Source organism: Pleurodeles waltl, chromosome 1_1 (assembly GCF_031143425.1).
Source record: "Pleurodeles waltl isolate 20211129_DDA chromosome 1_1, aPleWal1.hap1.20221129, whole genome shotgun sequence".
In the NCBI taxonomy this organism is placed as follows: Eukaryota; Metazoa; Chordata; class Amphibia; order Caudata; family Salamandridae; genus Pleurodeles; species Pleurodeles waltl.
Window position 1 is genome coordinate 952,753,623 of NC_090436.1, and position 27,579 is coordinate 952,781,201.

Consider the following 27,579-nt stretch of genomic DNA (forward strand, 5'->3'; position numbering starts at 1 on the left):
TTCCCTGACATGGGTTAATTGTGCTTGAAAAGTGCAAAAACTAAATCAACAAACCTTCACAGATCTGTGTTTTTCAGGTCTAGCCACCAGGCCCAGCAGACATTTCTTTAGCCGTTGAAATGTACTTTTCCATTGTTTAGCAGAAATTTCCTTTCCCAGGTCCTTTGCTTATTGTGTTATAATGCCTAGGTCAGTCTGTGTTGTACATTGAGTGTATGTCAGAGCGTGGTTATAGCTTTCTGACAGCTGCAGTACACCTAGAGCTCTTGTAGCAGTGTTGACACGACCAGTTCTGTTCTATCCTGGCCCAGTTGTGCATGTCGCATCCTGGTTTGGGTAGTACTACTATCGGTGCTTCTCTGAGAGATTTTAGGATCCAGCCTACCTTTCACGCCTCTTATCTCTGTAATAATTTCGGTGTGCCCTGGGTCACATATATCGAGATGTTGAGTAAAATTAGATGGATAGACAATCCGTTCCTGGTGGCTTATTTTTTGCCATCTGGGCTATGGCTTTGCGGACTTCTGCTTGCAGTCTCTTAAAGTTCACTGTGTTGTAACAAGTTGATGCTGGGGGGGTAAGTAGCCCCAGGATGAATTTGGCGCAATTGATCTGCGGCAGGCTACTTGTATTGAGTATGATGGCTGTGGCTGATCTGATCACCCCTATCAGGACACATGGTTTCTCCTCTCAGCAGACATGCCAACGGTCCTCCAGCTCTCATAGTCTCCATGCTGTCAGGCTGTATACTCCGTAAAGTCGAATTTCTCGATCTTCTCACTCCGTTAATTATGTGTAAATCTAAGTTCCCACAGTCGTTCTGTCAGCATGGGCAGTGTCTGTCATGTTTTCAGTGACAAATGTTCCTGAGTAATGGTGGTTAAGCGCCCTATGTGATAGTGATACACTGATCCCACATGACCACATTGAAGGCCTCCCATTCTGTGGCTCTGAATGAGACTGAACTAGTGTTTTCAGTAGAGTATTGTGTGATGTGTCCTGGTGTAATGTCTCACTTCAGAGCCTCCAGGCTTGGAGCACCATTTTTAATGTGGTCTGAGATGGTACATGCAAGGTATTCTTGGTCTATTCATGAGCACTGTGTGGTGCTGCAAAAGAAGATGTCTAATCATGTATGGATAGCATATTCTGTGGAATAGAACGAGTATTCGGATGTGGGGGTGCGGGTACATAATTCTTGCACAACATCGCTACCACTTGCACCCTTGCAATGGCTGCCTGTACATCCATGGTGAGGCTCAAAGGTTTTCTACTTCGCCTTGTTTTCAGCCACCTATGCTCCCTGGATTATTTACCTGTAGGTAGGATCTCCACTCATTGAGTGCCGCCAAGCCTATGACTCTTCAAATGATTGATAGAAGCATGTCTTGTCACCTTCCACCACTCGCAGCTTGTTTGGGGGGAAAAGGAGAGCATATTTCAGACCCCTGATGTGCAACTCATTAATTGCGATTTAGGAGTTTTGGCAATGTTGCACCTCTGCTGGATAGTCTAAGTAGGCTGTGATTGCAGTGCCCTCAAATTGCCAAGCACCCTTGGCCTTAATTGCAAAATAAGGCCCCTGTAGTTGAGAAGCTGTGCAATAACAGGGTGTAGGACAGCACCAGATTGTAGAGGTCATTCCAGGACTCCGTGTATTCTTTCAAATGAGAAAATCTTTAGGGGCCTTGCCTGCTAAGGTGGTGGTCAACAAATATTGCTCCAGAAATAGTTCAGTGTTTGGTCCCTCTGTGTCCAGAGAAACTAAGGAGGTATATGTTGTTGCACCTGGATTGCCCTTCATGGTACTCAGCATGCAGTTGCAGTTCTTACACCTATGTCCTCGGAGTTTGTAGGTGGGTCTGTACTTATCTCAGTGTTGTCTGCATCAAAGTGAGTGCCAACTGACTGTTGTCGAACCATTAAGCCAGTTTCGAATGATCATTTTGGAGAAGATTAAACTCGATGGTAACTGCGTTGTTTTTTGTTTCTGGTGAGCACTATGTGTCTAGGATCACTCGTAATAGCCTCTTAAACTACCCTGAGTGTTTTTCAAGAGTTGTTTCCAGGTGAATCACAGGCGCACCTCCTTGCGATGGCATTACTAGTGTGGCTTAGTAATCATTGGTGGTCTGTTAGTGTTGCTTAAATGCTTTGAATTTGACCATTCCAAACTATGGACCGTTGCTGTGAGGGGAGCTGCCAGTTCACTGATCACTGGTCTTGCTAGGATAACCCTCACCATGCCCATCCATGTTTCCCTGATGGATGCGTAGGCCCCTGTTCAGTGTTGGTGTAGGCACATCTTCCATTCCCCTGATGGCCTAACACTGCAATAAGAGAGACTGCTTTGTCCAGGCTTCCTCCATGCTGTGCCACCAGTGTCAAGGGCAGAAAGGTGAACTGGCATGGGAGGAGGATAGGGTGGCGGTGGTGAACCTTCAACTTCTGAGATGCAAGACGGATGCATGCTGTTAGGTTTAGTTTTGTTAGAGCAAACATGCACGCTGTGTTTAGCATCTTTTTTTAATATATTTTTTTTTTACCATTTGTATATTTTTTTGTTGTAAAGTTGAGTTTTTGGTGTGTGTGTGTGAATGCAAGAACTAAGCGATGTATGGATGAATGAAGTTAGATCAGTGACAGTGCAACCTATCAATGATACAAAAGGCACTTTCATAGGCAAGACCGATTGGCTCCAGTAAACTTGCATAGTATTGGATGTCCTGTACATGTCATCCAGCTCTTAACTTCAAGTGTGTCAAATGCACATCCGTAGCATCCTTGCTACTGTTGAAACTATTTAAAAAGTCTTCATGACAAAGTTTGCGAGAGTAAATCGTCCCTTGCGATATTGCAGTCTTAAGATACTCGCAACTAGTGCTTCGTAAACCTTCAGTTCACAAGAAAAGTGTGCTTGAAAACCCTTTAATTCTTGCCAAGCCAATTCCTTTGTACTATAACTCCTGTGTTGGATTACTCATACTCTGTGGAAGTTTATTCTTATGTACTTCAATCAGCACTCCCTAACCCTCACATCAAGGGCCTGTGTGTAGAGGCTAGTAATTGGGCAGCACTTTAGTGCCTTATAATGATACATATTTACGCATTGTGGGTGCTGTATCAGATTTTTAATATCAGTTTTATGAGGAAGAACGAATAAGGTGCTCCAGACAACATTTGCATGTCTGTCACTACCCCCTTTTGACATTTTAAAATGTACCCCCCCTGACACCCCCCCCCGCCCCCACACACACACACACACACACACACACACACACACACACACACACACACACTTACACTTCCCATAACATTTCCAACAAAATTGTTTAGTTTTATCTAGGGGTGGGAGGAACACAGTTTTTTTTTTTTTTTTTTTTAAACAACAAACCGAAATAAAAAATGGCATAACTCCACCAATAGGCAAAAATATAAGCTGCACTGCAATTTGGAGCCGGTAGTGCAAGCGGACTTGAAAATAAGCACCATGTGCTAGGCAAGAGCATGTGGCCATCTGGGTTTATTTTGCTGCCTCTCAATTAGAAAATCTACTTGAGCGGCAGCAAATCTAATCAAACGGACCCATCCGAGCATCCATGCTAGGGGATGCCAAATCTTGCTTTCATACTCTGGAGCCTTGCAGTACAAAAATTTCACCACACTGCAATTGGTGGCATTTGACAAGAACTTTGTGTTAAAGAGTAATGCGGAGTGGATAAAATTCTGCTGGCGGAACAGAATATTTCACCGAACCCTAGTCTTAACTTTTTAACAGTGCTTCCTCTGCCTTCCCTTCAAAGTCGAGCAGAGACTGGTTATATAAGTCTTGCTTTTTGAGTGCTGTGGAGGGTCTAGTATTAAAACAGAATGCCCACAGTAGGCATTCTATTGAGCGATTTAACATATCCCACAAAAAGGGGTTTCCAAGTCCCTATTTTATGATGCTTTTTTTCTTAATTTTTGACTAGTGTAACAATAGACCAGAATAGTGCAAGGAGGGCAAAGATGTATCCAGTAATGTTACTCAAAAAATATATACTGCTTTTTTCTTTATTTTAGTGTGCTAAGCATGCTTTAATAAAGCCTTTTAGCCTGCCTTTCTAGTGATTAGTGGCAGTTGAGGGGAGGGGGGGATGACGGTTTATTTATTTTTATCGATGTGAGCTATTGCAATGCTGGAATATTATATGGACTTTCTTTTGGTTTGGAAATACTGTTTAAATGGTTAATTGTACTTTGTGTGCTGATAATGAATTCCTTTAATCTAAAGCTTCAACTCGGTAGAAAGCCTCCTCGCAATCTGTGAATTTGACTCTGGTTTCTTTTGCCTAGGAACTCAATGATTTGGCTCGTGACCCACCAGCACAGTGTTCTGCAGGTCCAGTTGGTGATGATAGTAAGTAAAGTACTGTTCATGATTTTTGTTTTATTTTGTGGACTGGTGAACATGACTCTAAATCACACATTTCCTCCTTTTTTCTGTTTTGTAGTGTTTCATTGGCAAGCAACAATTATGGGACCTGTAAGTAGTATAATTATCCTTTTTAAAATCTTTTACCTAAATTGCCTTGGATAATGCTTTCATGGTGGGGAAAAAAAGCAATTCACGCAGGATAGTCTGTAAACCATAATAAATCTGCTTACTAAATCGTTGAAGTTTAGTGAGAAACGCTGCATCTGGAAAGCTAATGGAATTGCCTATAATTTAGTCACCAAGCCTAGTTGGAGAGAAGAACATTTACAGAGGTTTAAGATAGCCTATGGGTAAACTACAGTTGTTTTCTAAAGGAGTTAAACAAGGAGGTGAGCCAGTATTTAACATTATTTCAACCCAGTTGAGGTGCATTATTTTATGCCTTGATGTCAGAGTAGATTATCTTGCGCAAGATATATGTAACAAAGACTCCTTGCTATTTTACCTCGTTCTCATTTGCAGATTTAGCCTTCTATGATACTTAAAGAACAGTGCAAATAAACCCACCACACCACTTTTTGAATAATGATTAATCTAGAATACTCTCACTCTACCTTGGATTTCACCATGGGTATTGACCTCCTGGTATTGTACCTCAGAGCTGTGGCTCTGAAATGTCATCCTGTTGGCCGCTCTACAGATGTTACCCCTGTAAGTGTTCCAGGCACCCCATTTTCTTGGGCATCCCCATCCCTCAGAGTGTTTTCTCTGCCATTATGCACCAGTCCATGTCTTCTTTTTTCCATGCGGCTAATTGTGGTCTAGTCCTGGCCTCCAGGATATGTCAATGTTTCGCATAGCAAAGGATAAACCCTGCGTTACCCGGATCTGGGCCTCCGGTGAGAGCTATTGGAACCAGGAAAGCCACCAATACCCCATTTACACAATCCAGTACCGTTTTCCAGAAGGACTGGTTTTCCAGGCATTCACAAATCACAAGGTAGAAGGTGCCTACCTGGTGACAACCACGCCTACACCTAGTCGTCGTAGTTCTTCCCATTTGTAAAGTGTTGTCGGAAAGTAGTAGCTGCGATGTAATATATTTAATTGTACAAGTTGGAATATGTATAGATGGCTGTCTCCCTAGGGGAGGCCAGGGCTTCTACACATTCTACATCTTCCAGTCCCCCAAGTTGTCACGGAGGTGCTTTAGGGTGTTTGGCGAGTTGTACATAATGTATCTATATGTGAGGGAGTTGGCTTTGGATGTCCTGTAGTTGTCTAACCGATGGTCTTCCAGTGGCATTGAATCAGGGCGCTATGTGCCCTTGGGTATATCGGTAGTTAGCGCAGGACGGACTTGCAAGTATTGGTATATTTTTGTGGGAGCCAATTGGTATTCTCGTTTCAGGTCGAAAAGGGCAGAATCCGTCTTGATTTCGTGAATCTCCCACACTGGAGACACCTATAAGGTCCCATTTTGAGAAACCAGGGATATCGCACAGATTTCCCAGTTTTGCTGTATCCTATGGTGGTGTGGATAGTGTTAACCTCTCGAACCATCCCAGAAATCTAGCAGCTTTATTCTAAATCTGGACACTTGTGGCTGCTGGTCTTTGAAGTTTCAGCTGCCTGGGTGGCCCATAGAGGGTTTTCAGGTAGCCACCTTATTGTAGGTTAAGGTGGTCCATGTGATAGGCTGGTGTCATCTGATGGCCCAAGGGCCCAGTCGTTGATAGTGGTCATGTGTGCCGCCCAATAATACTTGGTTGTTTGGCAGTGCGACTCCCCATCATACTGCCCACTTCAGAGTTTTGATTGTGCTATTCGTGCGGGACCCCTGTTCCACAGCAACGTCGCCACCTCACTGGCAGTGGCCATAAAATAAGCGGCAGGGACTGGATAGGAATGTAATACATATAGGAATCGGGGCAACAAGGACATTTTAAATAGTGCCGCTCTGCCCAAAATCGTCCAGAGGAGTGTCCTCCAATGTTGGACATTTCTTTAATCTCTAGGGGCCGGCGGCTGTATGTTTGCATCGTAAAAGGAAGTTTGGTTCTGTGTAGGTTTTTGACTGATCTTTTTCGACTTTGTCAAAGATTTTTGAGTCACTACTTCAGCTGGGCAGTGCTGAGAAGCCATGGTGGTCTCCTGTTGAGGATATAGATTTGGGCTTTCCCCCCAGTTGATTGTTTATCCAGAGAAGTTCCTATGGATGTGAAAGTTTGCATCAGTCGGAGTAGTGCAAGTTCTGGGTCAGAAATATAACAGAATATCATCTGCATAGTGTGACATTTTATCCTCCCCATTCTATGATACTTCAACATTGGCACTTTCTCTGGTATCTTTCTAGGTTGCATTTCTTTTATCACGTTTTGGCTTTGCCTGGTTCGCCTGTTTTATGTAGTTACCCAATCTGATTTCAAGTCCGTATTTAAAAAAAATATTTTTAAACTAGGTGTTTGCATCATTCTCAGAATTTGCTTCTGTGTAATCAAGGGAATTTTCCACAAAACTGTGAGAATGGTAAAACTGCAATAGTTTAGCTCAAAGTGAGTAAACATGAGGGCATATTTTGCCCTAAAAATAGCGCAAACATCTGCTTGTACTCTGATTGTTTGTCGTGGTCCTATGCTTCACAACTAGCATAATGGTGTCACCTCCTGTAAAAAGTTTAATGCAAAACTGTTAGATTATACCAGTGTAACGGAAATTTCTCTTGGACTTCGTTTTAACTTGAGCTATGACTATTGCAACCACATCTTCTGTTGCTTAATTATCACAGTTTCAGTGATACGTTGATTTCAAATAATGCTCATCTCTTCCTGCTTGCATGCAGCAACATTAGTTTTTATTAATCTGTTTAGCTGATGGAGACTTCTAGTTGCTGATTCCTTACCGTAGAATTTCCCCCAGGAGTGAGTCTGGATCTGGAGATTTTTCTCAAGCAGTACCCCTGTGGGCTGTCTGGTTGCGTTGGTAGTCTCCGCGTTAGTTGTCTGCATCATGCGCGCCGGATATGGCATTGCGTCTACTATATAGGCATGCTGACAGCAGTTCTTTTCTTTCTGTGCCAGCTAGTGCAGATCTGAAAAAGGGCCACCCCCTCAGTCACTTTCTGACTGGGCTTTTTCAACTTTTTATCGAGAGATATAGATATCTAGATACATATTTTTTTAATTATTTTTTTAAATGTTTACACTCCTTGTACATCAAGCAAGCCCTGATTCTTGTCTTGCAGATCCTGTTATTGGGCAATGTCTGTGATGGATCCGCTGTGGTTCCCGGAGTGCAACCATGACCTAAAATGCTCCTCATATCAGGCCATTAATCCGAAAACTTTGAGGGAGTATTCCCTAAAGCTAATTTTGGCTCAGGGTTTGTCCATGCGTCTCTCTTGGTTGAGAGGAAGGTCCCAAGAACAGTTGTAGAGCCCCCATTCTTCATCATCCCACTTAAAGTCCTCAGGATGGATGGGTAAGTTGAGGCCCAGATAGGATGAAGTCGAAGAATGTTTAGTCTTCTTTGACTTCTATCTGTCGGCCGATGAGGAGCATCATCGTTCCAGGCCTCTGTCCGCTGAGCCTGCATCTGGATCGTCGCCACGCCTCCCCGAGTGACCTCTGACCTAGTCTGAGAGTTGTATGAGGCAATTCTCCTCATTTGAGCAGTTCACTCCTCTGGAGTGCCTTCGAGCACCACAGGGTTGGCAGGACCCCCCTCGGGTTCTGTCTGCTCCAAGGGGCACCCATGGATCCATTCCTGAATACGAACTAGCATCGATCATACCACCTCGACCTTCCTTGACGCTGGTTGCAATGTCAACGCTCCTCATGCTGTCTGTCCCAGAGTGGCATCGACAGCCCCCCTCCCCCACACAATATCCTCATTGCTAACAGAACCAAACTGGCATTGTGCAATACTAATTTCGATTTTTGACTGGGCCCTTGCTCCATAAGTTGGATGGTTAGATCCTGACCCTTATTCTTTTCGGGTTTGGTACAGTGAGGATTGGGAGTGGTTGCTGGATCCTTTAGAATACCAGCTAGAAGATCCAATGGGCTGGCAGACAGACCTGGGTGTGAGGCCAGTAGTCGAGACACTTCCCCTGACACTGGCATCCTTTCTCCCACTACCGTGGCTACGGAGGAGGGTGCGTCCTACTCAATGTTGGTGCGAAGAATAGGCTAGCTCGTGGGCCTTGAGCCTGCCTTCAGACAGAGGGACTTCATACTCTGAACCCTTTTTACCCTTCAGTGAAACCCTTACTGATGTCCTGCTGGTTACCTAGTACAAACCCAGTACAGGGGCTTCTGTGAACAGAACGGTTACCTGCCCCATAGACCCGCTCCAAATGGCCCAGTGTTCCTCACACAGAACCCAACCCCTGAGAGCTTGGTTATCCAAGCCTCTACTTCCCTGGGCGCATTCCCTTCCACACACTCCCAGTTAGGAAATCCAAGAAGATGGATCAACCTGGAAAAAAGTTTTCTTCCTCCAGCCTGGCATTGCAGTTCGTGAACAGTGCATGCCTTTTGGGCTGTTACACCCATACTTTATTAGACATGGTTGCGCAGGTCCTGCCGAAGGTCCCGGAAGAGGTCCGGGACAATCTGTCCTAAGTTGTTGCTAGTAGGAGAGATGCAGCAAAGATCCCAATACTATGTGGATTGTATAGGACTAACTCACTAGGCCTGTAGCCTTGAGGTGCCACGCCTGGTTCAGGACATCTGTCTTTTTGGGAGATGTCCAGTCTACTGTTATGGACATGCCCTTTGATGGCACCCATCTTGCTGGAGACAAAGGGGACTTGGTGCTCGAACCCTATTAATGAGTCCCAGGCTGTGGCCAGGTTCATAGGCCTCACAGCTGCCTCTTGCCCCCTCAGTCTGCTTTTTTCCCCTTATGTGGCTATAATGGTGCACAATCACATCCCTTCCCATCCAGCCTCCTTGCTGTGAATGCTGCCCAGCACCTGCATGGCTGAGGACATGGATCTAAAGTCCTTGTGGATCAGAGTGCCAGAGGTCTAGCCAGCCCACCTCTCCGCAACTACCTCACTCCCCTCCTTCCATCCCCCCTACCCTAGTGGGCACACAACCTTTCTAGTCTGATACTTCCCCACCAGGGATCAGTCTGATGCAGAATGCGCCGTCACCTCCCACACTGGTGGTCCATCATATCAGCCATGGGTTTTGCAAATAGTCCGGAGCGGTCTTCAAGGCTACCCTTGTAACCATGCCGCCATCCTACGATCTGAGGTTCACCAGGCCCTTCTCACGCAGAGGTTACAGCTGTCTTGGCCAAGGGAGCCATAGAGAGGGTCCCTTTGCCAGAAGTATGCTTTGGTTATTCCTGCTACTTTGTGGTGCCCAAAAAGGGCGAGGGCTTGTGCCCTATCCTAGACCTTCGGTCCCTCAAGCTCTTCCTCTAGAAGTTGTTCAAAATGCTCACGCAGGCTCTATGTGCTCTGCACCCAGGAGACTGGATGGCAGCACTGGACTTGCAGGACACCAATTTCCATATACCTGGCTTGCCTGCCAACAGACATTTTGTGCAGTTCCCGGTAGGCCATGAGCTTTTTCAGTTTACCATGATCCCCTTTGGGCTTACCAGCGCCCCTCAGGTGTTCACCAAGGTGATGGCAGTAGTTGCAGCTCACCTGCACAGGTCAGAGATTTCAGTCTTCCCACTACCTATGCAACTGGCTGCTAAAGGCAGGCTTTCCCCAGCCTGTCGTCTTCAACCTCTAGACTACAGCAGACTTCCTGCATTCTCTGGAGTTAATTATAAACATGCCTAAGTCACCCATACATTCCTCTCAGATGCTCCCTTTCGCCAGAACTGTTCTGGATTTTGTGCAGTTTCTGGCTTATCCTCCTGTGCGGAGAGTCCAGGACATTCAGGCTGATACTGATGCTTCATAATTGATCCTTTTAGGGATAATGACTTGAAGGCTGCTGCTGGGCCTCCTGCATCCTGCTGGTGACGCATGCCAGACTGCACATGTGGGCTCTGAGTGGGACCTGAAGCTCCAGTTGGCGCAGCATCAGGAAAATCTCTCCAGCATGGTCCAGATCTGAGGGAGCTTTGCAAGATCTGCAGTGGTGGCTCTTAAACCACAATTTGGTCTAAGGTTCTAGCCTGTTCCCTTTCCCAACCAGATCGAATAGTAGTGACAGATATATCGTTCCTGGGATGGGGTGGTCATATGGGAGAGACGTACATCAGAGGCATCTGGTTTCTGGTGGAGTCTGGACTCCACATAAGTTTTTTTTTGGATCCCAGGGTGATCAGACTGGCATTGAAGGCATTCCTTCCCGCTCTCAAAACAAAAGTAGTGCAGTTGTTCTTGGACAACACCTCTGCCATGTGGTAGTGTAACAAGCAAGGGCGGGTGAGGTTGTAGACCCTTTGTCAGGAGGCTCTGCGCTTCTGGACTTGGCTGTAACATCAGGGCATTTCCTTGGTGGTTCAATACCTGGCAGGCTGTCTGAATGCCAGAGCGGACAAACTCAACTGACAATGCCTGGTCTATCATGAATGGCATCTCCATCCAGAGATTGGGCAAGGTCTCATTCAGCAGTGAGGAGAACCTTGGTTAGATCTGTTGGCCTGTGCAGAGTAAGCACGAGGACAGCAGTTAGCACATTGGAGTTTCCAAGGCAGCACTTGCTCAGCAACGTTCTTCGTCCTAAGTGAAACTCTGGTCTCATGTATGCCTTTCCACCCATACCACTCATGCCCAGAGTTCTCAAGAATGATCATGTCCAAGTAATCCTTGTGGCTCTGGACTGGGTACAGTCTCCTGTCCTGAGCTATTGAGCATGGCCATCAATCCTGTGAGTAGACTGCCCTTTTTGGAACAGCAGGGGAGGGTTTGCCACCCAAAACTGTCCGGTCTCCGCCTTCTTGCTTGGAGATTGAGGGTGACCGTTTACAGCTTTTGACCTTCGCCCAAAGTGTGCAATGTTACTTTGGCAGCCCAACGTCCCTCCACCAAAACAGTATACGCCTGTCGATGGAACACATTTGTAGCATGGTGCACAGACGAGTCGGTTGACCCTCTCTCTGCTCCTCTTTCCAAGGTCCTCTTGTTTATACTCTTTGGCCCAGCAGGATTCTGCTTTGGGCCCCCTCGAAGGATATTTGTCTACTACCGCTGTATTTCTGAGATTACCTGATCAACCCTCTAAGTTTCCTAAAGTTACTAGGTTTCTTAAGGGTCCTACCCACATGTTACCTCCATCACCATTCATGCCCCAATGAGATTGGAGTTTGGTTCTGACATTTCTCATGTGTGCTCCTTTTGAACTTCTTCACAATTGTCCTCTCAGGCTTCCAACATTAAAAACAGCATTCCTTGTGGGCATGTATTCTGCCATCAGGGTGAGCGAGTTGCTGTAATTGTCATCTAAGCCACCCTACCTTTCCATCTAGCGGGACACCATGGCTTCCTTTTTGCCAAAAGTGGTCACATCCTTTCGGGTAGGCTAATCCATCACCTTGACTCTTTTATGCACATCCTTCTAAGGAAGGGGAGAGACTCCACTGCCTGTACCCAAAGAGTGTTGGCATTCTACCTTGATTGTACCAAAGAGTTCTGGCTGGATGATCAACTCTTTGTTGGGTATGTGGGTGCGAAGAAAGGTCTGGCAGTGCAGAAGAGAACCATCTCTGGATGGGTCGATCTCTGCATTAAAATGTGCTTGGCACTGGCTAAAAAGCAACCCTCTGAATGTTTGTGCAATCACTCTACTAGAGTAACAGCTGCAACCACTGCTTTAGGATAGAGTTCCAGTCCTGGGCATCTGTCAGTCCGCAACATGGGCACCTTTGCACATGTTCACCAAACACTCCTGCTTGAACAGCTAAGCCTGAAGGAACGGGTACTTTGCCCATTTGGTCTTGCAGGTCTTCCTAGAATGATCTTGGTTTGCAGACCCACCTTTGTGGATGATATTGCGCTGGTATGTATTCTAAGGTAAGGAATCTGCAACTAGAAGTCTCTATCAGATGGACAAGTTGTCTCTTTATTATTATTATTTTTTTTCACTTTTAATATTTTGTTATATGCTATTATGGCACCTTTATGTTCTATTAACAATGCTTAAAGAACAAGTTACTCACCTTTGGTAACGTCATATCTGGTAGAGACCTATTCTAGTTACAGATTCTTTTCTGCCCCTCCCCCCCATCCCCGCTCTGCGGACTGATCCCTAGGGACTGAGAATTCCCTTTCTGGGCCCTAGTTTTTGACGCACCAGTGGTCAGTGTTTACTTTCTTTCCAGACTTTCAATGTCAGAAGCGCAATGTCAGCACGCAGGGCCACCTGATGTGCACAGGCTTACCCCATGAGAAAAAATCTCTGGATCCACACTGATGCCTGGGGGAAATTCTAAGGTAACGAAACTGCAACTACAATATGTCTCTACCAGATAATGGGTCACCGAAGGTAAGTAATTTGTTCTTTAAGCATTGTAAAAAAAAAAAAAAAAAGTGTGAGGTGCTTCTGTGGAGAGTTCCTCAATAGCAAATAACCAAAATATGAAAAGAAAAGAGAGAGGCACACAGACACGCGCTGACACCCAGAGACACGAGAAACACGCACTGACTGAGAGAGACAAACACTGACTCACTGACTTTCTAAGAACAACCCAGAAATAGGTCTGGGGTTTTAATTGACACACAATTTGAGGAATCAAGTGTTTAGCGGGAGAGCAAGGCAGCAACTATGCGTTTCATGTTGTAGCAGCGACCAAGGATCAAGAGCAGTATATCACAAACTAGCACCTAGAAGTACCCATGACACAGACACAAGCTTGTTAGAAAGCCACACCCCAATATAACAGCCTAGCCAAGAAGACTTACACATGGAGTACCTCAACCCCTCCTTAACAGCCTCATCTTGCAGGTTTTCCCACTCAATGTTCTTCTCGCCAACAGAAGGCTCGTCCACCTTTGGACCTACTTAATGCAGGCCGCAGTGCGACTGCATAGCAGGCATGCAGCTAGCGTGCCAAAGGCAAGCCTGACTGGCCAGTCCATGCCTGAACCGTGTCTAGCACTGTAACCCCTCGCTTCCCACCCCCTAAAGATACACCATAGCTGAGCTCTGCATCCTCAACCATGGATGCCACAATAAACACTGCTACCACTTTGACTCCTGCTCCATGGTAGGACCTTTCACTTGCACCCACTGCCACTTCACCTGCCACAGCACGCGCACCAGCTCACCAACCACAGCGTGCACACCAGCTCACCAACCACACCACCGAGATTTTGTACTTTATTTCCACCCTCACATATGATACCCTTTTCCTCCCTGAAACCTGGCTCAACCCCACTTCTGCTCCCAGCATCGCCACAGCAGTAACTGAAGACTACAAGAACACTCACTGCAGTGGAATCAACAAGCCTGGAGGAGGAATGGCCATCATAGACAAGGAACATCACCACATATGATGAATCACCCCAGCCATGGAACACCTTAACGTCTGACTCTAGATAGCAAAACCAATACCAGGGCCACCCTGTTACCAGAACCACGCCCATACTTCTGCAGCCACATGCACCTGCGCCTCCCCCCCCCCCCCCTTCTTTCCATAGGCTACAAGAACTACATTTTGCTTGGCGACCTCCACTTCCATCTTTAAGACCACAGTGACATCAACACTACCAATCTACTCCACAACATGAACATCAGGTTTACCGTACTCGTCCATGACTCCCACACAACATAGGCCACATTTTAGACCCCATCGTCCCCTCCAGCGACCACATAAGCTACAACCACACCATGAAAAAAACTTGGAACGCTGAATCCAAACGTCCACTTCAACATCACCAGCTCACAATCTGCCCAACACCCCTACCACAGCTTGAGCAAAGCCTTCAATGGCACCCACCCCATCGCAGACAGCTTAGACAGGAATGACAGCAACTTTAACAATTGGATAACCAACTGCACCAACAGTGTTGCTTCTCTTGGCAACAACACCCATAGAAGGTCCACCGAGCAGGCTAGCTGGTACACTGAAGACCTCAGAACTGCTAAACTACACTGTAAACAACTGAAAAGGAGATGGCAGACCTTCAAGGACACAAAGGACTAGACCTACTTCAAGATAGCCCTCAACCTCTACCACAGACCTTTGAGAGAATCGAAGAGTCCTTAGCCTCACGCATTGAGTTGAGCTCCAATAAAGTCGACAAAACTCTTCAGCATTGTCGAAGAATTCTCCAACTCTCATCTGAAACAAACATTACCTTCTCTCAGGAATTCTGCAACAACCTTGCAAACTTCTTCCACGACAAGATCGTCGACATCTACTGAAACTTCAAACCCCAACCGAAGGCCACCAACGTGTTTAAGCAACACAACTACCTGCTACCACCACAGACATCTGACTAACCTTAAAAAAAAAAAAAAAAAAGCCAGCTTGCCCCACAGGACACCGCCTCCATCATAAACTCTGTCCACTTGGGGGCAGGGGATGACGAAGGTGGGGGGGGTCCCAACCGAGGCACTCATCACACCGTCAACGAAGCCACAATCCGCTACATACTTACCACCTTGTTCAACACCTCAATTGCCATGGCCACCTTCCCTGAGAACTGGACATGGGCAGAAGTCAATGCCCGTCTAAAACTATCTGCTGATCCCCAGTGAACTCCACAACTGGTCTCCCTACTGCCATTCATGGTCAAAGTATTAGGAAAAAAACAACCACCATCAACTCTCCTCACATCTGGAACTGAACCTCCTACTCGACTCCTCCCAATCCGTATTCTGCAGCAACCACAACACTGAGATGGCCTTCGTTGCTGCAGTCAACGACATCCGAGCCCTACTTGACTGAGGAGAGACAGTGGCTGAGATCCTCCTAGAGTTCTTGTCAGCCTTCGATGCAGTTTCCCCACCACACATTACAAAGCTGCACAACATGGGTAATCAAGGAGCTACCCTCGGATGGATCGCCTCTTTCCTCACCGGAAGAATGCAAAAAGTTCCCCCACTTTCATCTCTGAACCCAAGGAAATCCTTTGTGGAATACCCTAAGGATCCTCGCTCAGCCCCACCCTTTTCAACACTTATGAAACTTCTGACCAGCATTGCCAAAACCCAGGGACTCAACATCATATCCTGTGCCCTCAGCACACAACTCATCCTGTCCCTCTCCGAAGACACCACCAAGACCAAATTCCACAACTGCATGCCATACGTTGCCAACTTGATGAAGGACAACTGCTTGAAGCTCAACATGGACAAGACAGAGGTACTTATTTTTGGAAACCAAAGCTCCCTAAGGGACGCATCCTGGTGGCCCTCAGAACTGGGACCTACTCCTGACCACACTAGAAACCTATGCATCATTTCCCCTACAACAAGCTACCCCTGTTGACTCTGGTCATCTTTGTCTCCTCCTCTTGCTGCTCATCCTTTGCATGCTCTGTAAGATATTCAAATGGCTGCCTCAATGCTCCAGAAGCACAGCCACCCAGGCCCTCATCTCCAGCTGATTGGACTACGGAAACATTCTCTACACGGGGATTGCAACTCGCCTCAGAGGAATACATTCCTTATAGAATGCTGCAGCTAGACTAGCCCCGGATCTCTCTAGATGAACGCACATCACAACCTACCTCGGAACTCAACTGGCTCCTTCTACAGTAAAGATGGCAGTTCAATCTTCTGTCCCATGCATACACAACTGCAAACCCGCCTACTTGAACAACTGCCTGAATTTCCATCAGCCCACCAGACACCTCCACTCTGCGTCCCTTTCTCTAACACTAACCCATGCGTCCGACATAGCAGATGTGGAAGTTGTGTTTTTCCTTCCTAGCAGCGAAGACGTGGAACGAGTTACCCTTTCAATTATGGACCTCCCTTCTTATCTCGTCCAGAGTTCCGGCAAGTCCCTGAAGACCTGGCTGATCAACTGGATACCGCCACTGCTTGGATAACCTAATGTGGGTCAGGTAGCATTCTACAAATCTACCAATTTGATTGATTGCATTGTAGTGCAGTTCATGAATGACCACCCTGTTTGCAACACCTCCTTCAAGGTAGCCAGCCTTTCTTCTGTTTTTGCCTTTCACTTAAGTAAACAATCATCCTATATGGATGGCGGTGGGCCTCTCCCACCACTTGTAGCAAGCGCAGGAAACGTATGATAGAAGCTTGGATCCTAGTGGTTGCATTTTGGGTTGTCTGAAGACGCCTGCAGAACATCTGACGTATACTCTGAGAAGTAAAATACATTTGGTTAAATAATGAAACTGTGTAAATTTTAGTCTGGGGTTATGCAACGCCTACTTAACATATGCTAATGCTGCCTGTCCCTTGGAGAGCTCTCTGCCCAGTTCTTTCTTATTTGTCTTGTGTCTGGGTTGGCAGGGTAGTGCTGCACTAACTGTGCAGAGAACAAGACAGTAACCACTTTTCTACCCTATCTGAGTGACCTAACCTTGTAGCACATTGGAGGTGCTAGGTGTATATCACACTCCAAACCCCACGTACAGCAGATGCCAGCTGATAAAGCATTGCAAGTCAAGAGACCAGCTCCCACTGCTAGTTCTCATGCAAGTCTTTAAAAAAAAAAAAAAAAAAGGTGCTGAAGCTGTTCTCAGTGTACAAGTACCCCACCAGATGCACACCAGCATCCAGCCATAACCTGAAGCTGTGTTCCGAAGTGCCATCTATTATTTATTTTTTTCCCTGGGGATGAGCAACCCTCATGAAGGTAACTGTGTGGCATATGGAAAATGTCTATGCATGTGCACATACCTGTGCCCACATGTGTATGTCAGTATGAAGTCTGCCTAATCTCAGAGGTCGACTAGCAGGATCCAACAACCACTCTGTTTGAAGCCCCCCTACAGTGCTCCTTGCAAAGCAGTTCTGTCGAGGCACATTGCACAGCCAACACATCAGCTGTTAGAATTGTGCAGCTGTATAATATAGATCAGTCAGAGGCCCCTAGGCCCCATTCCATCAAATGACTTTGTACTTTACTGAGTGCGTGCTACCCTGTTCCTATCATTACCCCCAAATTAGATTGGATAGCTGATCGTGGAGCTCTTGCAAAAAGATACAAAAACAACTGTAACAGTGACATTGCACTGCCACATGCTGCAAAGGGGACAGTGGCAAAAAAGATCTAGAAGGGGTAGGCTGATGGGTTGCTGACAGACCCTTGCCCAGATTACGGTCATTCATTTTATCCTCTGCATGATAGAAATTAACAGAGATATTAGAAGTGTGTCTGGAGGCCAATAACTGGAAGAACAGACAAGACTTATCCCAATTTAGTTCTGAGGCCCGAGAACTCCCTAAACTAGTCTGCCTTTATTATCAGCTGGGCCAGTATATACCCTGTAGTCCATAAACCCTCCGCTGCACATCTTCTGCCTGCAATGTCTGTATTGCCCTAACCTGGAGCTTGGCCTCCTATGAAGTGCCGATCAGTTTTCCAAATTGGCAATTTTTTTCTTCAGAATGCGCCTATTCAGTGATAGTCTGGAGCGTCAAGTAGTGGCAATAGTTACCTTGAAAATTTCCTATTCAACTTTTGCTTGAGGCAGTGAATTTGTTTCCTTTTAAAATAGCGCTTGGTGCAGGTACTTATAGTCTCTCAAGAGGTGGCATCCAGCAAAGCCTCTGGACGCAGCTTCCCCAAGGGTGTAGGTGTACACCCTCTACCTCCTATGAGAACCAGACTAGGTTTCACTCTCAGCTATCAAAAAGCCCATCTTCAGCCAGCACAGGTGCAACCTTACCTAGGTGCTATTCTCAATACACAAAAAGCATCAGCTTATCCAATTCCACAAAGGATATAAGCTTTCAAAAATCTCATACCACAAATACAGCCAAATCAACAATACACTGTAAGATTTATCATGAAACTATTAGGAATGATGTCATGCATAGCAGTAGTACCGCTTGCAAGATTAAACATGAGACCACTATAACAGTGCCTCTCGCAGCAATGGTCTCAAGCACAGGGTCAATTGCAAGATCTAGTGTTGGTAGACCGCCAAACGCACAAGTCCCTTCAATGGTGGAAACTCAGCCCACAATAACAGATGCATCAGTGACCAGTTCGGGAGTTCATCTCAACAACCTTACCATTCAAGGGGAATGGGATTCAAAATAGCCACATTATCACATAAACCATTTAGACTTAGCTGTGTTCCTTGCCCTAAAAGCGTTTCAGCCACTTCTCAAACACAAGACTGTCTTGATAAAAACAGACAATATGATGACCATGTATTACCTAAAGAAACAAGATGGGACACATTAATCTCAACTGTCCCTTCTAGCCCAAACAATATGGTAATGGGCAATTCACAATCAAATTCATCTACTAGCAGAATACATGCCAGGAATACAGTCAGATAGCAGATCTCCTTAGCAAAACACACTAACTGATAATGTGAATGGGAAATGCACTCAAGTACTTCATCAGTACTTTCAAAACTGGGGGACACCAGCAATAGACCTATTCACAACAAGTGAAAACGCACAATGCCAAAACTTCGCATCCAGACAACCACCCCTCTGTCCAAGGGCAATGCTCTATGGATTAACTGGTCCGGGATATTTGCTTATGCTTTTCCCCCTCTGCCACTACTTTCATTACTGGTCCACAATCTTCATCAGACCTTTCTCACAATGATACTCATAGCCCCAACGTGGGCACGACAACATTGGAACACCACACTCCTAGACCTGGCAGTAGTACCTCACTACAGACTTCCAAACAGACCGGATTTGTTAACACAAAACAAAGGACAAATCAGACATCCGAATCCCAGTGCTTTCAACTTAGCTATTTGGCTCCTGAAGTCATAGAATTTGGATACTTAGAACTTCCATTAGAATGCATGGAAGTTCTCAAACAAGCATTTCAAGCCTACAACTAGGCAATGCTATGCTAACAAATGACAGCAATTTTGTTTCACTGTCAATCTAAAAATACTGACCCACTTACAGCATCAATACAAGCTATTGTATGCTACCTACTTCATTTACAGAAGTCAAATTTAGCTTTCTCATCTATTAAAATTCATCTTACTGCCATATCAGCATCTATGCAGACTGTTCAACATGACTCACTCTTTAGAGTCCCAGTTATAAAAGCCTTCATGGAAGGACTAAAACGTACTATTCCACCTAGAACACCACCTGTTCCTGCTTGGAATCTCAATATTGTACTCGCCAGACTAATGGGTCCACCTTTTGAACCCATGCATTCCTGTGAGATTCAATTCTTAACCTGGAAAGTTACTTTCCTAGTGGCCATTACTTCATTACAAAGAGTTGGAAAAAAAATTCAAGAGTGAATGCTTGTATTTCACCAAGTACACAAACATAAAGTTGTACTTAGAACAAATCCAACATTTCTGCCAAAAGTGGTATAGTTTTTTCACATAAACCAAACCGTAGAATTGCCAGTCTTCTTCCCGCAGCCAGATTAAGTTGCAGAAAGAACCCTTCACACTCTTGACCTTATAAGAGCTCTTATGTACTATGTGGATAGAACAAAAGAATTCAGAAAAACAAAACAGCTTTTCGTTGCTTTTCAACAGCCACATAAAGGGAATCCTATCTCTAAACAAGGATTAGCAAAATGGATTGTTAAATGTATACAAACATGTTAGATTAAGGCATAAAGACAACTTTTAATAACACCTAAAGCACATTCCACTCTGAAGGATGGTGCATCTATGCCATTTTTAGGAAACATACCAATGGCAGACATATGTAAATCTGACACATGGTCTACACCACATATTTAAAAGCATTATTGTGTGGATGTATTTTCAAAGCAACGGGCCAATGTTGGTTAAGCTGTCTTATGAGCATTATTTCAAACAACTCAAACTCCTACAGGCTAGCCACCGCATTTCTTGTGGAGAGTAACTGCTTTGTAGTCTATGCATAGCATGTGTATCTGCAACTACACATGCCATCGAACGGAAAATGTCACTTACCCAGTGTACATCTGTTCTTGGCATGTAGTGCTGCAGGTTGACATGCACCCTCCTTCCTCCCCGGAAGCGTGTAGTCGTTGCAGTTGTTTTTCTCTTTTGTACATATGTATATACGTTTACATTTGCATGGACACCTATTTTTTTACTCACTATTTCTATACAACATTTATATCATTACACTCTAACACTCCTTCCTACACCCTATTGCGGGAAAACAATCTAACAATGGAGTCGATGCCCATTTGCAGTATGATCGAGCGGAGTCGCCGCTCGATCTCATGACTCGAAAAAGTTTCTTTAAAGAAAAACAACTTGTATCACTCCCGGCCCAACACTAGATGGCGGTCTTATGCAAAGCATGTGAATCTGCAGCACTACATGCCATGGACAGATGTCTGCTTGGGTAAGTAACATTTTCTATATTGGATCTACTGCCTTTAGCAGTCATACAGGCATAGTGCCCTGCCCCTTTGTGTCCTCAACGCTTAGCTGGTCTACCCCACCCCTCCATCCCCTGAGGCAAAGCAAGTGCGTTAATAAATACTATGAAGCCTATAAATAAAAACAACAATCCCATCTCCCCTCCCACGGCAAAGTAGAGAACTTGTTCTGTGCCACCACAAAGACATGGTTATAACAAGGTGATAATATAGAATACAGTTGACCATGCCCCAGCTGGATGTTGGCAGTATGGCACAGACCATTTAGTGCTCCTTTGTGTGAGGTCCTATTGCAGCCACATTAGTAAGCAGTTAGAAGCTCTGGTGTTTTTGGTCTGTACATGCAGGGTGTCTGTTCGTGCTAAAGACCCAGGTGCAATGCCCTGGTCTCTTGTGATTTTGGAGACACACTTGGCTGCCCTGGTCGCCCACACAGACATGTGACTGAGTGTCCACGGCCAGTACCCCCAGCCCTGGGTTCCAAATCCCTGTCGGATGCCAGGACCTCAGATGGATTTGTTGTGCTGGAGAACATCAGTGTCTCCTTGTGCCCTTTCTAAGGCCGCCTTCTTGTGCTGAATATATAATTCCTCCGGCCCGAAGCTATACCTGGCTGATGTGCCCTAATCAGGGTGAAACTGTTCCTAGGTTGCTTGTGTTCAGGGAGGACCTGGCCTGGCAGTTCATGCTGGACTGTTCCCAGTGGAGCAAGGTCTAGACTGATGTGCATATGGCAGAGTCCAAACTAGGATGGCATGGTGTGCAAAAAGATGGACAGGGATGTGGCCCATGTAATTACCAGTGGCGGAGAATAATATATGCCTTCCACCTCTCACTTTTTGTATGATTGAGTGTGTTGCCCTGAGTGGGATCGGTATGCCCATATGTGGGTTTCATGCACAATGTCACTGGAGCCAAGCTGTACCTTGCTAATGGGCCCTAATCCTGACAAAACAGGTCCAAAGTTGCTAGTGTTCCAGTTTAGAAGGATCTAGATTTAAGTGATTCCTGGAGATCTAGGTTTTTGAATAAGGGCATATACCTGTGCCTCTGCAAAACACAGTTCAGCAGCACAGATAAATATTTTTTTTATATAGTGAGTTTGCAATTAGTTTGTGCAATATTAGTCATCCTTATGGCTTCTCGGACAACTCTGCAATAGAATGAGTTATCTCAGGCTTTAAGAAGCCTGGAGTCTCAAGGAGATGGATTTTTAATATAATTTATTTGGAATATGAGACATGGGTCTCAAATCAAAACAGCTATTATTATTATTATTTTTTTGTAGAAAGTTGGGACCATAACTGTTAATGTTGTCTGGGATGCCTTTAAAGTAACTCAGAGCCCAAGTAATAGTGGAAGATGTAGCAGAAAGACGTAAAATTAGATCTATCAATGTAAAAGTTGAAAAGCAGGTAAAAGATGCGCACAGTAAATATTTTTGTCATAAGTGTATTTGATGTCAAATTTGCCTCCTGAAGATGAAACAAGATCTCCATCACCTTCATTGTGAGGAGACCTGTCGAAATAAACTTTCAAAACGTATTAAAAAAAAAAAAAAATGAACACGCAGGGACGTTCCTGTCAAAAGTAGTGAATTTGCTGTTAAACATTAAGGCACTATTTTTGCACTGTAACAAATTTGAATCACTGAAAAATGTACTAAGTGATTGCTCGATGAAACTCTGTATAAAAAAATAAAAATAAAAAAAAGGCACGTGTGGCTGTAGATACACATGCTTTGTAGAAGTCCACCATCTAGTGTTGGGCTCAGTGTGTTACAAATAGTTTATCTTCGAAGAATCTTTTCGAGTCACAAGATTGAGTGGATCCTCCTCTCGGTGATAGTGCGCATGGGCATCGAGTCCTTTTGTTGGATTGTTTTCTCTCCACCATCTGGTTCGGATGGGTTTCCTCTCGCTCCAGTAGATCTCGGTTTGGTATCTTTCAAACTTTAATTTCCATCTTTTTATTGGCGACGTTAAGGTTATGGATCGTGTATTCACAAGTTTTTCGAAACACTCAGATCTTCATTGTCAGGGTCTGTTTAATGCCCTTCTTGGGCCTACTTCAACAACATTAGTCTGAAAATTATAGGCTAATGCAACGTACTTAGTTTAGATTCTGTCCTCAATGTCACTCCCAAGTTTTTGTACACGATCAACACTTGGTGTGTAGTTTTTGCATGTCCTCGGATCATAAGGATACCTGTGGCGCATGTAGGTCTTTTTGATCTAAAAAGACCCTCTGGGACCGAAGAGCACTTCAGTTAGAAATTACATCCAAGACAACACCCTGACATCGTAAGGGAAGAGCACGCACAGGAAGAAGTTGGACATCAAGCAGCCCTTTCGATCCAAGACTCTTGAGTCTGTCCAAGATTCGGATAGTGAAAGTCTGTCCATTCCAGCGGCACGGTATGTGAGTACATCAGCACCATCTCACCACGTAAAACACCTAAGGACTTCAGAATTGATCATCAGTCCTCCACTGCCCTCTGGCTGTGGCAGAATGCAAAAAATATATTTGGATGCCCCACCCTCCGGTTTGCCAACTACCAAAGAGGCAGCCACATCCCAATCTGTTTCAGGGTCGAGTTGACCATTCGAATCGACTACTTCGGAGCTGAAAAAAACTGGCATTACTATCTACTTCGGAGCCAACACTTTTGACTCGAAAAAAGCATTCAGTACCGAAGATTTTGGAACCGAAAAGTATAGTTTATAGTCAAACACATTCCCATGAGGCGATTTCTTCTGTCGAGCCTATTTTAGAAGTGATGGATGCTCAGCTGCACAAAATTCACATACGGAACGAAACTGGAAGAATGATGGCTTCTCCTATTCCAATCAAAATGAGACTTAAGTTTCAAGAAACATTGGACACTGCGCCTCCCCCTAAAGTCTCTAAAGAAAGACACAGCTCCAGAATAACCTCTGCCTTCACCACCTCACTCTTCTGCACTTCCCTCTACTCCACCACCATCACCTACACCTTGTAATCACCCACAATTCTCTCCCAGGCATCATCACATCATAGAGCTGACTTAGGTGATGTTCCACAAGATGTGGATCAATGGGATCTATACAATCCAGATTCCATTCTCCGTAATGACCCTGACCTTTATCCACAAGGCCTTCTCCCCCTGACGATACAACTGCATTTAATCAAGTCATTGCAAGGTCAGCAGCATATCCTAATGTGCAGATGCATATGGACCCAATCAAAGAGGATTTCCTCTTCGACAATCTAATACACACAGTCTGTTTCTACCCATGCTACTAGGCATGCTCAGACATGCCACTGACCAATCAAGGAATCTGTTACGGCAAGAATCATTAAACCAAGGGTAGACAAGAAATATAAAGCTGCACCCTCAGATCAAACTTACATGAAACACAACTACCACCTGACTCTATAGTGGTAAGTACTGCATGACAGCGTGCTAATAGTCCACAGGGGATGCTCCTCCTCCAAATAAGGAGAGCAAAAAAGGGACACAGCGGGGAAAAGAGTGGCTGCTCAAGTTTCTAACCATTGGAGAATCGCAAATTCTCAAGCACTCCTGGCGAGGTATGACAGGGCCCACTGGGACGAAATGGAATATTTATAAAAAAAAATAAAAAAATCTTCCACAGGAACACCAAAATAGAGGACAGAAGATAGTTGCAGAAGGGCTGGCCATCTCCAGTAACTCAGATGTGCCGTTGATGTAGCTGGCACAGCAGCACGTGGGGTGAACACTAGCCTTGTCATAAAAAGGCATGCTTGCTTGGGGTGTTCAGGTTTTAAGCCAGAACTACAACAGGCAGTCTTAAACATGCCTTTTGACGAGGAGTATTTATTTGGCCCAGAAGTAGACACCACTATCCACAAATTAAAGAAGGGCTCTGAAACAGCTAAAGCCATTGGGGCCTTATTAACTACACTCTCCTGGGGTACTTTTCGTAGGCCACAATTTAGGGGTGGTTTCAAAACATCAGCCACTGAACCTCCCACTTCACAGAATAAGCAAGGAACACATTTTTACAACAGAGGTTCCTTTAGAGGATCCTATAGAGGCGCAAATAATGGAGGCAGAGGTAAAGCATCCACCTCTAGAGGATCTCCTGTTTTTTTTTTTTTTTTAATTTATTTTGTTTTGCAAGTTCCCACAGCACATCTATCTCCAGTGGGAGGTAGATTGAAATGTTGTTTATCCTCAGTGGTCCAGTATCACCACCACATACCAATGGATTCTATGAATTATCCAACATGATTGTCTAGAACACATTTTTACGCCACCAAATATGCCTCCTCGTTTTCACAAACTCACAGGACCATCTCCTTCTCTTAAGAGGAGGTACAGTCCCTTCTTCTCCAAGGGGCTATAGAACTTGTTTCCTTATCTGAACAGTGGTTAGGAGTATATTTACTATACTTCCTCATACCAACGAAAGATGGTTCTTAAAGGCCAATTCTCGATCTCGGGCCTCTAAGCCTATACACGCTTTCAGAGCATTTCCATATGGCCACTCTGAAAGATGTTATTCCTCTATTACAGCAAGGGGTGTACATGACAGAATTCGTTCTCAAAGATGCTTATTTCCACATTCCTATACATCCGGCACACTGCAAATGCCTACGATTTGTCATTGCAGGAAAACCATATCAATTCAAAGTACTAATATTCGGGGTAACAACCGCCCGAAGGGTATTCATAAAATGCTTAGCTGTAGTAGCTGCATTTCCCATAAGGCAAGACATCCACATTTTCCCATATTTGGACGATTGGCTCGTAAATGCCAATACCATCCAAAAATGCCAGCAGCCTACTCAGTACACGATAAATCTTCTACTCACCTTGGGGATTTACAATAAAATCTAAAATCCCATCTTCAACTTTTACTGCTACAGCCTTATCTGAGAGCAATTCTTAATACTCATTCAGCACTGGCATATCCAAACCCACTAAGGATTCAGGCTTCAAAATCTTGTTGCTCAATTACAGGAGAGTCATACTTACACAGTAAAACTAGTGATGCAACTATTGGATATGATGACCTCATGCATTGCCACTGTTCCCCATGCAAGACTACACATGCGTCCACTACAGCAGTACCTCTCGTCAGAGGTCTGTCACAGGGTCATCTTCAGGGTCTAGTGCTGGGCCACCAGACTCCCCGTTCTCTGGAATGGCGGAATCCCACCAACCTTTCAAAAGGGCAGTCCCTTCAGGACCGTGTGCCTTTAGATCACTCTCACAACAGATGCATCACAGATGATTTGGGGAGCTCACCTCAACAACCTTACAATACAAGGGAAGTGGGATCCCAGTCAAAAGACCTATCACATCAGCTATTTGGAGTTACTAGCAGTCTTCCTAGTGCTCACAGCATTTGACATAAATTTCGCACAGGGTGGTATTAGTCTGTACAGAAAACATGACAACTATTTATTATGTGCAGAAACTGGGTGGGTTACACTCATCTCAATTGTCCCTTCTAGCTCAGACAATTTGGAAGTGGGTGATTCACAATCGCATTCAATTACTGGTAGAATATCTCCCAGGAATGGACAATCGGTTTGCGGACCGATTATTAAAAAAAAAAAAAAAAAAAAGTATGCAGCAACAAGTCCACAAATGGGAAATTCACCCACAAGTACTTCACCAATACTTTCACCTCTGGGGGATACCAGAAAGATATCTTCGCCACTTAAGAAAACTCAGAATGCCAAAACTATGCATCCAGATACCCACATCCTCAGTCAAAGGGCAATGGTCTATGGATGAATTGGTCAGGGATACTTGCTTACACTTTTCCACCTCTCCCTCTCATTCCATTTCTGGTACACAAATTGAAACAAAAATCATTCACCATTGTAAGGCAATGCCTCCTTGGCATGGTTACCCTCTGACTTTTTGCCTTTGATGATGCTAAGTTTTGAGTTGAGTGTGCTGAGGCCTGCTAACCAGGCCCCAGCACCAGTGTTCTTTCCCTAACCTGTACTTTTGTTTCCACAATTGGCACACCCTGGCATCCAGGTAAGTCCCTTGTAACTGGTACCCCTGGTACCAAGGGCCCTGATGCCAGGGAAGGTCTCTAAGGGCTGCAGCATATCTTATGCCACCCTGGGGATCCCTCACTCAGCACAGACACACTGCTTGTCAGCACTCCCCTCACACTGCCTGTGGTATAGATAAGTCACCCCTCTAGCAGGCCTTACAGCCCTAAGGCAGGGTGCACTATACCATAGGTGAAGGCATAAGTGCATGAGCACTATGTCCCTACAGTGTCTAAGCATCCGTCTTCTCTGCAGGGTTTTTCAGCTTAGCAGTCCTCTTCTTCTTAGGTTGCAGGAATCTGAGTTCCTAGGTTCTGGGGAGCCCCTAAATACTAAATTTAATGGCGTGTTTAGGTCTTGGGACGGGGGGGGGCTACTAGCCCTGAGGGTGGGTACACCCTCTTTGTGCCTCCTCCCTGAGGGGACAGTGGCACATTCCTATCCCTATTGGGGGAATCCTCCATCTGCAAGATGGAGGATTTCTAAATGTCAGTCACCTCAGTTCAGGACACCTTAGGGGCTGTCCTGACTGGCCAGTGATGACTCCTTGTTTTTCTCATTATCTCCTCTGGCCTTGCCGCCAAAAGTGGGGCCGTGGCCGGAGGGGACGGGCAACTCCACTAGCTGGAGTGCCCTGGGGTGCTGTAACGAAGGGGGTGAGCCTTTGAGGC

At 45.2% G+C, this 27,579-nt stretch overlaps 1 protein-coding gene across 2 annotated transcripts in view; it reads left to right on the plus strand.

Annotated features, from left to right (window-relative positions):
• Nucleotides 1-27,579, plus strand: part of UBE2D3 (ubiquitin conjugating enzyme E2 D3) — a 160,166-nt gene that overhangs the window by 42,070 nt on the left and 90,517 nt on the right. For both annotated transcript variants that reach the window (XM_069230204.1, XM_069230205.1), the window contains exons 2-3: nucleotides 4,336-4,399; nucleotides 4,494-4,525. In XM_069230204.1, the coding sequence (XP_069086305.1) occupies nucleotides 4,336-4,399; nucleotides 4,494-4,525 (96 nt within the window). The remainder of the gene's footprint in view (nucleotides 1-4,335; nucleotides 4,400-4,493; nucleotides 4,526-27,579) is intronic.